The 13,981-nt window shown below is 31.0% G+C and overlaps 1 protein-coding gene across 2 annotated transcripts in view; it reads right to left on the reverse strand.

The window, feature by feature from the left end:
- Window positions 1–13,981, reverse strand: part of LOC117177479 (pleckstrin homology domain-containing family M member 2) — a 45,751-nt gene that overhangs the window by 13,202 nt on the left and 18,568 nt on the right. For both annotated transcript variants that reach the window (XM_033368202.1, XM_033368203.1), the window contains 4 exons: window positions 13,142–13,333; window positions 8,991–10,691; window positions 4,199–4,423; window positions 353–937 (listed from right to left, as the gene is read on the reverse strand). In XM_033368202.1, coding sequence (XP_033224093.1) covers window positions 353–937; window positions 4,199–4,423; window positions 8,991–10,691; window positions 13,142–13,333 — 2,703 coding nt within the window. The remainder of the gene's footprint in view (window positions 1–352; window positions 938–4,198; window positions 4,424–8,990; window positions 10,692–13,141; window positions 13,334–13,981) is intronic.

A 13,981-nucleotide genomic window follows, 5' to 3' on the forward strand; every position in this document is an offset into this window, starting at 1 on the left:
TTAAATTCCTCTAAATTAATTCCATTTTTACGGAAATCAATGGAGTTTTTAAAAAGATTTAACCTTTTTTTCAAGTAATTTTAGTTCTTTTGAATGTGACTTGCATTGTTCTGAAATATTATGAATTTAAAGACTGTGACGCCTGTAATAAACGAAACCCAGTAGTCACAAAATTTAGCCACATCGTTACGACATCTTTACGACATCCTATATAGAATGTCGTAAAGTTGTCGTAAATATGTCGTAACAATGTCGCCAAATTTTGTGCCCACTGGGAATCCCCTTTTTCCTGACAAATTAAAATGTTCTGAAGTTCTATGATCCCTGTATTATAGATAAGCAAGAAACTCACCAAAACGCACCATGACTGCTGTGTCGAAGGCACTCTAAATGCAGTCAGATCCTCAATAGATGCACAAGAAAGTGTCTGGCCTCTCTGAGTTCCGGGGAAAACTTCGTTCATCGCAACCAAATGTTTCGAGGTTGCAATCAAACTGCACGGAAGCGGATTCTTCCTTCGTTCAGTAGATTCAAACAATCCAGACGCGCTCTGAACGAAACTCTGCAGCCACTCCGAGGCAACATATTCGTCCGGCGCAGCAAACTGAAAGGACTTGTTCGACTGGAGAAGAATTTCAAAGGTGTGTGGTCGATGAGAGTTGGGAATTCTTCGGCATCCTTGGCAGAGACCACCCTTCAGCGGAATAGCGCGCTTCGGAAGTCGCTGACTAGAATCGGTAAACATGTAAACAATGCCACCCTTCAAAACAAAATATCCGGCTTCCCACGAATTTATCGGCGCATTGGGATGCTGGGACTGATAAGTGTGAGGACGAAACATTAGATCTCCTTCCTTTATCGGGCCGCAAGGTGTACTTGGAGGTGATATGTGTTCGTCTTCCATGTATATGATACTATAATATTCGATTTTTTCATCCTGTACAAATTTGAGTGAGTATTAGCAATTGTGAGGAGCTTGGGTCCATCGATTGATAATTTTGCCAATTTGAGGGTAGCCAAAAACTAAGATTGGTCACCGGAAAGTAGAGGTAACGTTATGAACTTAGATAATAAAATTTAATAAGTTTCAAATTAACTTTTATACTTCAGACTTCAGAGTCTTTCACTTATTCACCTCTTTCCTAATTAAAAAAATATCTTTTTCACCTTTTTCTCGTTACTTGCTTCTATGAAAACCAATAATAACATCCAACTATGTTTGGTTAAAAGCTGATTTTTTACTGTGGAAATGTCTATTGTTATATTTATGGCTTAGAACTCATATTTTTTTGGTAACAAATTTAACAAATGTAAATAAATTCAAAAAAATCAACTTCTTGGTTGAAAAATAATTAATTTTTTTAAATATTCTCTATTTTCAATTGAAAGTTCATCTTTTTAGTTAAAAATGTAACTATTTGATTTATAATTTATTTTTTTTTTTAACTGAACAGGTAACTATTTTATTTTTGGTTGAACATTGATACTTTGAATTGAAATTTCATCTTTTCCAGTTAAAAGTTTAAATATTTGGTGGAAAATCTATGGATTTTGTTGAAAATTTATATTGATTGAACACTGATATTTTGAATTTGAAGTTGATCTTTTCCATTTCAAAGTCTTTTTGAGAGAAAATTCATGTTATTTGGTAAACAAATTAACATTCTTGTTTAAAAAATCATCTTTTTAGTTGAAAATTCATTAATTTTTTTAAGACTCCATATTTTTCAATTGAAAATTCGTCTTTTTGGTTAAAAATGTAACTATTTTATTAAAAATTAGATTTTTTTGATTGACAACTATCTTTTCTTTTTTAACTGAACATGTAACTATTTCATTTTTGATTAAACATTGATATTTTGAATTTAAAGTTGATCTGTTTCAGACGAAAGTCTTTTTGATAGAAAATTCATGTATTTTGTTGAAAATTCATGTTTTTTTGGTAAACAAATTAATATTCTTGATAAAAAAATCATCTACTTGGCCACTTTTTTTATTTCCCAACTTGCTTTCACACGAAGCGCCACATCGAGTTGAAAATTTAGGATAATAAACAAGAAGCACTAAGGAAGGTGGGTCTGGTCCTAAATTTAAATAATTATGAAAAAAGCAAAAAAAAAATGTACAACAAAAAACTATTTTCATAATTACACAAATTTAGGACCAGACACACCATTCTTAGTGATTCTTCTTTATTATCCGAAATTTTCAACACGATGTGGCGCTTCGTGTGAAAATAAGTTGGGAAATAAAAAAAGTGGCGGTAAGGTAGGAATCTGGTCACATGGCCTTAAATTAGATTTTTTGGTTGAACAATGATACTTTGAATTTAAAGTCGATCTTTTCCAGACGAAAGTCTTTTTGGTAGAAAATTCATGTATTTTGTTGAAAATTCATGTTTTTTGTTAAACAAATTAATATTCTTGGTTAAAAAATAATCTTTTCGGTTGAGAATTCTTTTATTCTTATAAGATTCTCTATTTTTCAATTGAAAATTCATCTTTTTGGTTAAAAATGTAACTATTTTATTTTTGGCAGAACATTGATACTTTGAATTTAAAGTTCATATTTTCCAGTTAAACTTTCAAATATTTAGTTGAAAATATATGTATTTTGTTGAAAATTTATCTTTTATGATAGAAAATTAATCTTATTGGTTTAAGAATCATCTTTTTGGTTGAAAAATAACCTTTTGGATTTAATGTTGAACTCTTAAAAAAAATTTCATTTTTAAAGATTCATTACTTTAGTTGAAAATTAATCTTTTTAGTTAAAAATCTGTTTTATTTAAAATTAATTTTTTTCTTGTGAATAAATTTTTTGTAACTGAACATATAATTACTTTTTTGGTTAAACACTGATATTTTTTATTGAAAATTGATCTTTTCTAGTTCAAAGTTTAACTATTCGCTTGAAAACTCTCGTATTTTGATTGAAAATTCGTATTTTTGGGTAGAATTCATGTTTCGTTGATAATTCATATTTTTTGGTTGAAAAATCAACTACTTGGTTCACAGTTGAACTACTTTGTAAAAAATAGTTTGACAGTTAAACAATTTTATTGAAAATTAAACTATTTGGTTGAAAATTCACTTTTTTGTGGGACAAATTTTTTGGGCCAAAATTCAAATGTTTTTTTTTTTTGTTGAAAATTCCTCCGTTTGCAATAAACCTTCATGTTTTATGGTAGAAAAATCATCTATCTGTTGAAAATTAACTTTCTTTGTTAAAAACTCGAATTTTCGGGCGAAACATTGAAATGAATTCTGGGGAAATTTGTCTGTTTGGCTTAAAAATTCAACTATTTGGTTAAAAAATGGACTATTTTGTTAAAAATTTAATTATTTTAGTGAAAATTCAACTTTGGATTGAAAATTCATCTTTTATGGCAGAAAAGTCATCTTTCAACTGTATTAGAGAAAAATACATCTGGTTGACTTGAAAAATCAACTATTTGGCTAAAAATTCATCTGCTTTTGGTTGAATCTTTTGCGTTTGAAACTGTGAGCATTTGGTTAAAATGCATCTTTGTAGATTGAAAACTCAATTGTTTTTCAAAAGTCTCTTTGGGTCGAAAATTTGATTGTTTAGTGAAAAATTCAACCGTATGGATCAAAAATTCATCTTTTATGCTAGAAAAGTCATTTTTCCTGATTAAAAAATAACTTTTATGCTGAACATAACAAAAAAATAACAAAAAAATATTAAAAAAAATAATTTTTGGTCGAAAATTCAACCATTTTTTTGAAAATGCAATATATTAAAACATAAAGCATTTAATATTTAATTCAATATATCTACATAAATTGCATTTAAAAGAATTTACTCCCTACTATTTTCCTTTATTCGTGAAAAATCACCGTGTTTTCCTTGTTTTGAGAGCACTTTGGGATTGTGAAGTCTGAAATAAATGCAAGTGTGACTGGGATCAGGGAGTTTACGTAAAGAATTAAAATTTTCATTTTGGTATAGGGAATTTCCGTAAAGAATTATAACTTTGTCTTCCGGACAGGGAATTATGACATGAAACGAGAATTTTGGAAAATAATCTTAATTCTTATTTAGAAAAAGAGAATTTAGAATCTCTATTCAAATTCAGAATTATTATTATTTTCCAAAATTCCCTGTTCTTGATTAGAAAGCTAAGAAATCTTTTGAAATGTTATCGTGCAGATGTAGAGGCTTCGATTAAACTTACAGGGTGAACCGCGGTTTCAGCTAAAATAGAATGTCTGAGGGTTTGCATGTCGTCGTAGTTTAGTTCTTTAACAGCTGGCAATCTTGGTTTCGACGGTGATCTTCTCATAGCCATTTCCAAATGAGCGATAAGTTCTGAGGTAGTTTCGGCATTGCCGGTTGAAAATAAGTATTGCATTTCATAATCAGCATTGGATATTAATATAGTTTGTGCGTTAGGCCCAATCTGTAAAAAAAGAGTATTTAATACATTATTTCTATAAGGGTCCATCCATAAATTACACAACAGCTTTTTTTGAAGGTGCTTAGCGGTTTGAGAAAATGTTACGATCAGCTACGGTCAAAAATGAACTTTTTTGTTAAAAAATTAACAATTTTGTAGAAAATTGAACTATTTGTTAAAAATAATGAAAATAGGTGTTTCGGGTTTCAATCGTGTACACAACTACGAGTTTTGCCGACGTTTCGTGAACATTGCAGTTTTTCATAATAATAAAACATCGTAAAAGCATTAAATCTATTATTTAGTTAAAAATTCGCCCTTTTGAGTGGAAAATCAATGTTTTATATTTTATTACCGACCCTACCTAGGGACGGGTTGGGTTACCTTCTGGGTGACCCAACTGGGATCCGTAGAGAGACCAGAAGAGTCCGCGGTGTCTCGAATTAGCCTTTCAATGGCTGAGACGTGAATCCCCATGATGTAGAATAATTTGTACAACAGCAAAGGCGCCTCGGTGTTTATTGCTTCGGCCCATTTCGCGGGCGATGCTGAGGGCACCCCGCCCCCGAGAGAGGAGGGCACTCTAATTCGCCACTGTCAGGAGAACAGGATTCCTCTGTTGTTGGTTTGTGATGCAAACTTCCACCGTACGTACCCTAGGAAACGGTGCTTTCAAAGATCAGAAACCCCAAGGACTGAAAGGCATACTTGTGGAATTCCCCACAAGCTATAATACCATAGATGAGTTCGAACACGCCTTGACATTTTGTGAAAGATTCTAACTACATCATATAGGAACAATTGTCCTACAAGCACAATTAAGTCTAGGAAAGAAGCAGAATAGTGGAACACCCAGTTGGAGAAGTCCGCAAAAAGACAAGAGCGTTGTGCAATACGGCAAACAGAACTATACTACCTTCAGACTGGGATATCTATAAGACGGGTCATTCTGAATACGATAACAATATAAGAAGTTATAAACAAGGAGGATTGGAGGGGCTTCTGCGACGAATCGAAGAACATTCCTGAAACAGCGAAGCTTCACAAGATCCTGGCAAAAAACCCGGAAGCTCGCAGCGGGCTAATAAGACTCGATAATGGTGAGCGGTCCGAAGATGAAAAAGTAACGCTGATTCACCTAATGGAAGTTTACTTCTTGCATTTTTAGCAAATTTCAACCAACCAAGAGGTGTAAAACTGGGGCCAAGAAAAGAAGAAGGGCGATTGGAATTAAGCCTCCAAAGCCGTTGATAACAAGAAGGTGGACTGGACATAGTTCTTCTGTCCTCAACAGAGGCGAATGGTGCTTTTACAAAAAGGCTTGGATTTCGTTGTGGCTCCACTGCCGGAGCAATTTAGGGCAAGCATTGCCCTAAAACACGTGCTTGGTAGGAACTATGCTCCATGCTGTCATGGCAAAATTAAAGCAGCAGCTGGAACAAATGGGGTATGCTGTGGGCACCTTCTTAAATATACCGAGTGCCTTCAGCAATACTTTTCAGAAGTCATCTGTCGAGAGGCTTTGAGCCGTGGTGTGCCAGACTAGCTAGTAAGATGGATAGGAAGCATGCTACGCCTAAGAAGATTCGAAACCAGATGATGCGAAGGCCTAGTCAGGGGATTACCGGCACGAAGATGTTTACAAGGGGTGTCCTGTCACTCCTCCTGTGGTGCATGGTAGTGGACGGCCTCCTTCGTAGGCTAAAGAAGGAGGGGTTTTAAACCAGAGCTACGCGGATGACTTTGTAATCCTAGTCAGATGGGCTCACCTGGAAACGCTGATGGGTCTTATAAGGTTGGTGCTGCGCACTGTAAAGCTTTGGTGAGATGATAGCTTGATGCTCTCGGTAAACCCGGAGAAGACCAGTCTTGTCATTTTCACGAGAAATTACAAAGTGCCGAAAATTGACGCATCTATATTTTGTGGCGGAAGGCAGACATTTTAAGATTCAGTTGGATATCTGAGAGTGATCCTAGATAGCAAACTGAACTGGGCGAAGCACCTAGAGACCCAATGCAGGAATGTTGACATGACTTTTTGGATTGACGTAGGGCCTAGGCCCTAAAAAGCTTAGGATAAAAAAGTAATCAGGGGCAAGACGAAGCTAACAAAATTCAATTTTTCAGAGCACCAAATGATCCAAATATTGCTAAATAATGGCAAATACTATTTTAAGGGACGAGATCAAACTGTAGTGTTGTGGCAACGGTGTTACATATAAAGTGTATAGGTATATCGTTTTGTTCTTAAAGTTCTTCACTTTTTAAAAATATGATTTTATTGTTAATATTAATTGTCAATAATGGGCATTATTTAATATAATCCAAATCAACGTCTTTGTACTTAAGATAAAAAAAATGATATCTTAATATATTTTGAAGTTTCAAAGAATTAACTAAAATTATAAATTGTAAAGAAATTTAATTAATTTTAAAGAATCCATTTTAAAAATTGCTTTTCGGCTTAACTCTTCATGAAATTTAGCTTAAGATTTAGGACGACAATGGAATTTTCATTATACTTTTTTTTAACTTAAACATGAACTAAAGGATCTTATTCTAAATAAGAAATCGCAACATAGGAACCAACTTTTCAAAATAAGTTACAAATTGCTATTTTATCTATTTTACATTGATTTATTCACGCCTATCAAAGCATTTTGGTTTTGAATTATTTATCATAATTATTTCAATCGAATCTACAGAAAAGAATGATTAATAAATGTTTATTTTCATTTTAAATGATTAAATTATATCTTTTAAAGAATAATTTAATAAAGATATAAATTATTTTACAGTTTTGGATGACTGTAATGTTACAAATAGAATCAAGCTTATCGTGGATGAAAATTTATAAATTTTTGTTTAATTTTGCTACCAAGCGTGCAATAAGACTTTGGACAAATTCAAAATTATACAGATTTTATTTTAAAAGGTTAATTTTAAGTTTTGAAGATTTTAAAATAAGTCGAAAAAGAATCTGAAATATTTTTAAAAAATTTGTTCGGCTTAAATTTTTGTGGTTGATTTGTAGAAGTTTCAGTAGTTTTGAAAATAATTGAAAATAATTAAAATCTTCAGAAGATTCCAAAAAATTTAAAAGGAAATGTACATTTTTGATGATTTAGAACAAAAAATGAGCAGCCTTTTACGAATTTTCTTTAGATTCCCAGCAAAAGTTTAAATGATTTTTTATTGTGAAAAATTAACTTTATATTAAAAATATTTTTTTAAAAATGTTTAATTTGATAATGATAAAAATTTGGATAAAAATGTAAATTTTTTACAATTGTGTAAAAAAGAAGCTTTTTATGAATTTGGAAAGGTTTTTGGAAAATTAAACAATATTCTCTAGATTTTTAAGAAAATTTAAAGTTATTTTCTGGAAGATTCCAGTTACATTTCTTTTATTTTGCAAAATTTTTTAAAAATCGTAGTTTAAAACATTTTCAAGTTTAAAAAGATGAACTAAAATTGCACATAGTCAACAAAATTTAATTAATGTTAATGAATTGATTTCAAACATTTGCTTTTCGTCATAACTATTTTCATGAAATTTAGCCTAAGGAAAATATTTTATTGTTAATTATAACTGGTTTTAGTGAAGAACTCGAGATGAACTTTTAAAATAAATATTTTACCATTTTCATTGTTTATTTAACAATAGTTTTTACAGTTTAATATTTTTCTCTCTCACTTTGGGTAATAGTTTCAACTATTCCTGAAAAGATTCTCCGCAAATCTCATCGATACGTTTTTAGATAACAAATTTTATTTAGGGATTATAAAATCGTTATTTTTGTCAACAATAGGTTTTCATAAATGATTAAAAAAAATAAAAACTACCAATGAGATTTGCAGAAAATCTTTTAAGGAATAAAATAAGCGATACAACATTAGAATTAAATAAAAATTGCGACTTTTACCTATAGAGAAACAGGAGAACTAAATTGTTATTGTCAAATAAAAAAAAACCGAAATGTTTTTTTTTTCAAAGTTCATCTCGAGTTCTTTTCCAAAATTAATTATAATTAACATTATCACATTTTCCGCTATTTTATAAATCATTTTTAACAAGTTTCATTTTTTGAACTTGAAATAACACATGATAATAAGAAATAAGGAAGCACATTCTGTTCATTAAAATATTTGAGAATCCGAAATGAATTTAAATTAATAAATAAAATAAATATTATGTTATATATTTTATATGATACAATAAAAAATATTATAAAATTTAGACTATTTTCTTTTCGGATATTTAAAAATTACATAAATAATGATGTTTCATTTGATTGCGCATGAATAATTATTTGTTGTGGTTAATAGAAATGCATTGGGATATACGTCTAAAAGCAGTGAATTTTACGATTTTCGCTAATTATTTTTTACTTAGAAGGTAATAAAAAATCTCGTAGATTATTATCTTTTACCCAGAACTATCAGAAACTTATTTTTATTTGAAAAACATTTTTTTTAACGGTGTAACGTTTCTTTTCCGGCTTTTTCCCGATTCTCCCGAGTGGGTGGCCACTTTACTAATTCATTGTTACAATAAAAAAATACATACCATTATAACATCGAGTTCGTTATAAGGAATAACAAACTGATTCCTGTATGAGTGATCCGTCTTGGAGCTGGTCAAATAAAGAGTTTTGTCCGTCAAGAGAGCCAACATAGGTTTACTCTCACCATTGGTCATGTACGAGCTTCGAACTTTATAAACCTTATACAATTCCTCTGTTTTGTCTCTGTAGATGCTACGTTTGAAAACCTCTTTCAGTTTAAAACTGATCTTCTCACCACTCGAATTCTCTCGGCCCACCTCCACGCTCTCTTTAATTTCTTTTTCAAGAGAATCGTTAAATTCTTTAAAAGAATCATTATCCAGTTTGTCACATTTGATATAAAGTGAATTAAATTTCGGTTTCTTGGTCTTCTTATTTTCGAATTTGCGTTCGGTAATTGAACGAAGAAACCTGTTCAAGAGAGAAGTCTTGGATGGCGCTTGACGTAAGGGGGGTGGAACCAACAATTTACTATTTTCCCCAGACAGGATGGCTGTCATATTTCGCTTCTTCAAAGGTGATGCCAAGTGTCGATTGCTCTTTCGCTCTTCAGAATCACAGGTCGTGACACTATCTGCATCTGACCAATCACTAGAGGCGATCGATTTTTTCGAACTCGATAACCCGGGCATTTCAAGCTTGACCGGCGGATCTTCGACAATATGAAAGCACTCCTTCTCAACGATGTATGCTTCTTGCGCCTCGTTATCTTTCAGCTCAATCTCCATTTTCGGTCTCGAGTTTATTTGAGGATCTTCTTGACCTTCGGGCACTCCACGCTCTGATATCGAGAGACACGTACACTTGAAATTCTTCTGACAAAGTGGATGATTGCACAATTTCGGTGCCTGCCTTTTATCATTCTCGCTGTCAAATGTGCTCAATAAAGAGCAAGAAGAGTAATAATCCGAGTAAGCATTCCGCGTGTCGCCTGTCTTCTCAACATAAGGTGAATCACCATTTCCGCACCAGCTGTACCTTCCTCTCTGCACATCCCTCTTCTGCACCGAATTTGACGAACGAAAACTCATGGAAAAATCGTTATCATTTTCTTCGTCATCCAGCTTCATCATTTTGAAAATATCCTCGTGAAAGCTGACACGTTTCTTGCCCTCGCCTCGTTTTTTCTTACGCTGTCGTCGCTGTACGACAGCTTCAGAACTGGAGGATGAGAGAATACCGGTGTCGACCATATTGATGGTATTGAGAATACTGTAGGGAGCTTCGGTGCTATCACAATCCGAGATTGTCATGCTCAATTCTAGTAAATTCGTGTCATTATTAATGACGTAGGAATTGCGGCTCTCAATATTTTTCTTGAAACTGTAGCCACTATCGGCATAGTAGCTGTATCTTTTATTGATATCATTGCCAACATTGTCCAAATCATTGTTGACCCGGTCGAACTTTGACTCGAGACTTTTGCTGTAGTAAGGATAATCTTTCAAGGTGTCCAAACTGGAGGAATTCAATTCATTATCGTCGAGCTTATACGTGAGATTTTGATTGACAATGTCGCTTTTTGTCACCATATTATTTTGATTAGGCTTTATTGCTGGTGACTGGACTGGAGTCTTTCCTTCTTCACTCGAGTCACTTGATGAAAAGGAACGATCCATACTTTTCAAATCTTTCGCACAATTCATCAGAATTGTTTTATATTTGTTGTTGCGGTAACTTGGAATATCTTCAATTGATGAATCCTGTGAGAGAATGTAAAAGTGAATATTGGGAATGCTTAAACTGCGATACGCCACATGGTGACAACAATCCGAACTAGAAAGAATAGGTACGATTTTAAAGATGCATTTTTATTTGTGCATCAAAGTGTTCTAACGATTTTTTTGGTGAAATTTAATGTATTTATTGGATAATGAAAATAAGTATTTATCGTAAACAAATGGTTTTAGATGACATTTACATATTATACAGTGAAAAAACACATTTTTTGACAAAAATATTTGTCTGAATAAAAACAATTATTGTACTATTTATCCTGATTTTCAAAATATTATTAACTTAAATGCACGCATAAAATCGGATTTAGTTAGTTGACATCGTTTGTAGCGCCTCTTGCGAAAAAGCGTTGAAATACAAGTTTTCCAAATGGTATTATTTCTAATTGAAAGCGTTCGAAATTGTACACTTTTAGATTGAATTTTAAACAATTTTCTTCGAAAAGATTTGAAATTTTATCATTTCTTATTTAAAACTCATACAATGAAACAATTTTATTTTAAATATAAGAATCTCGAATTTCAATGATTTAAGATAATAAGAAAATTTCGAAATACAATTTTAAAAATTCAATAATTTAAAATTCAAACTTAAAACTGTATTATTTATAATTAAGGGCGTTATAAATTGAAATTATGATGTTATGATGAAATATTTTCAGATTAGAATTTTGAAAATTCGCAAAAACTTTCTTCTACAGATTATCCTTTTACTTATAAATTTTATTATTTAGTTAAAAATGTAATCATTTTCTTAAAAAGATATCCATTTTAGATGCAAATTGTTTACAATTTTTATTTTGGCGTTAGAAAGTGAACTGGAATCTTCTTTGAATGAAAATTTAATTCTTTTATTTAATTCACATGCTTTAGGAGAAATTTCATCTGAAAATAACTAAATTATTTTCTGGGTGAGAATTAAACTATTTTTGAAAATGCGTTTTTATTTAATTGAAAATCCACTTGTTTTAATAAAAATTTCATCTTTTTGGATAAAAATTCTACTATTTGTTACAGAATTCTACTGTTTAGTTGAAAATGCATCCTTTTCAGTTGAAAAAATTCGTCTTTTTCGATTGAAAATTCAATCTTTTTCGTAGAAAATTATTTTTCAGTTACAAAATTTAATTTTTGATCTTGCAGAGTCGACTGGAATCTTTTCTGGATAAATGCTCAACTTTCTTTGTAATTAAAAATTCTTCTCCTTTAAAAGAAACGTCATCTTTTTTTGATAAAAATGCAACTATTTGGTACAGAATTTAACAATTTTGTTAAAAAGTCATCCTTTTTGTGTAAAAATTCGTCTTTTTGTATTACAAATTTAATCATTCTGCTTTGCTACACACTCAAGCAAAGAAGAATGATATCTAACCATAAAGTTAAATTTTCATATTGAAAAATGAAATTTCTTCCACCACTTTGTTAGGAAATCACTTTTTTGTTGAAGATTTATATTTTAAGTTGAAAATTTATCTCTTTTGTTAAAAGTTTAATGATTTTGTTGAAAATTAATTTTTATTAATTGAAAATTCAACTACTTGGGTAAAAGGTAAACTACATTGTTAACATTTTTGTTATTCAAGGCTTACGTCTGGTTAGAATTTAACTGTTTAGTTGAAAATACATTTTGTTTGTGTACAATTAATTTTTTAACAGAAAATGGAACTTTTCCGTTTTTTTAGATTTATATTTTTTAGTTGAAAATTCGTATTTTTTGAAAATTAATTTTTTGCTGAAGTCATATTTTGTGTTTGAAAATTCAATTTTTATAGAGAAAATTCGTCTTTTTGCTTGAAAATTGAACAATTTAGATAAATTTTTCTTCTAGAGTGAAAAATCTTTATTTTTTGATAATTCGTTTTTGGTTTTAAAATTAATTGGTGTTAAAAGTATCAGAAGATTAAAATGCTGGAATTTTAATATTAATGATTTGAAATGAAAAATTAGTCAAGGAAAAAGCAGAGAATTTTTAAAAAAATCGTTTCGCATTTTTCCGCAAGAGTTCGTATTCTTTGCATAATCTGGATAATGTTTGTCGCTACATACATCAATTAAAAAATAATAAAGCTTAGAATGCATTGAAACTTACATGAAATGGTGAATTAATAGTTTTGTTTTTTAGAAACCTATTTGACAAAAATATGGTTTTTAACTGCATAACATAGAAATTTTATCTAAAACTATTTCTTTTTGATAAAGATTTGTTTTAAGTGTCAAATTATTGTTTTATACTTCACAAAACTATCGTAAAAACAGTTTATATGCCAAAATTAAAATACACTTTTAAAATTCTACCTACTATTTCTCGTTCTATTTCTTGGCACCAGGTGGCGAAATGGTAGACCACCATTCTCAATAGAATAAGTTCGAAATGGAAAATATAATTCTTTTGTTGAAAAAAAAAAAGAAAAGAAGACCTTGTAACTGCTGCCGTCGGTTTCGTTTGAAAGATCCATGTCACTGTCCAAAACAACTCCACTGTCTCCGGGAGAAGCGAGGCTAGAGGAAATGCTAGAAGATCTTAAATGAAGCGATAAAGCTGTGCCAGGAGGAGATCCGCTCATTGGCCGTTGTGGCATATAGTTGCAAATGTCCAAGTACGTGACATCCTAAGTAAAGTAAACGAAAAATATAATAATGTTAGCAGCGTTCACACCACAAGAAGAGCTCAAAAAAAGGGAAATAGGGGAAATTTCTCTCGACGAAGGGGAAATTTTTCCAGGTATCTAAATATTTTTCCAGGTACAATATTTTATAGTACGATGCCATTCAAATATTTCGCATTTTTCTAAATAATGGTCACTAACCATTTATAGAATCTCGCGAATTTATTATAAATAATGGATTTTTGCAGTCTTTGAAAATATCTAAATGTGTAAAAATAGAACTAATACAGGGTGGCCGCCTCAATCAATGAAATAAATTCTCGGTCATTTCCCGGTTTTTCCCGGTTCGTAAACATTTTTCACGGTCAATGAAATTTAAGAAACGAAACACTAAAGCTAAACAAATGTCCACTTTAGGTGTAAAAACTGAGCTTCAAATGAAATCACTCAAAGTGAAGCTTTTAAAATTGAAATTTAAAAGTTTTTAATTAACAAATTTTGTATTCAAATGCTCAATAATTTACGCATATAAAATTTAAGGTACTATAATTTTTCAATATAAACCCACGTTATTATTTTCAATGCTCTAAATTAAAAAATCAATCAATGAATTTTACAATTTTCAAAATTATATAATTTTAAGAAATTTTA

This window comes from Belonocnema kinseyi, chromosome 7 (genome assembly GCF_010883055.1).
Source record: "Belonocnema kinseyi isolate 2016_QV_RU_SX_M_011 chromosome 7, B_treatae_v1, whole genome shotgun sequence".
Classification (NCBI taxonomy): domain Eukaryota; kingdom Metazoa; phylum Arthropoda; class Insecta; order Hymenoptera; family Cynipidae; genus Belonocnema; species Belonocnema kinseyi.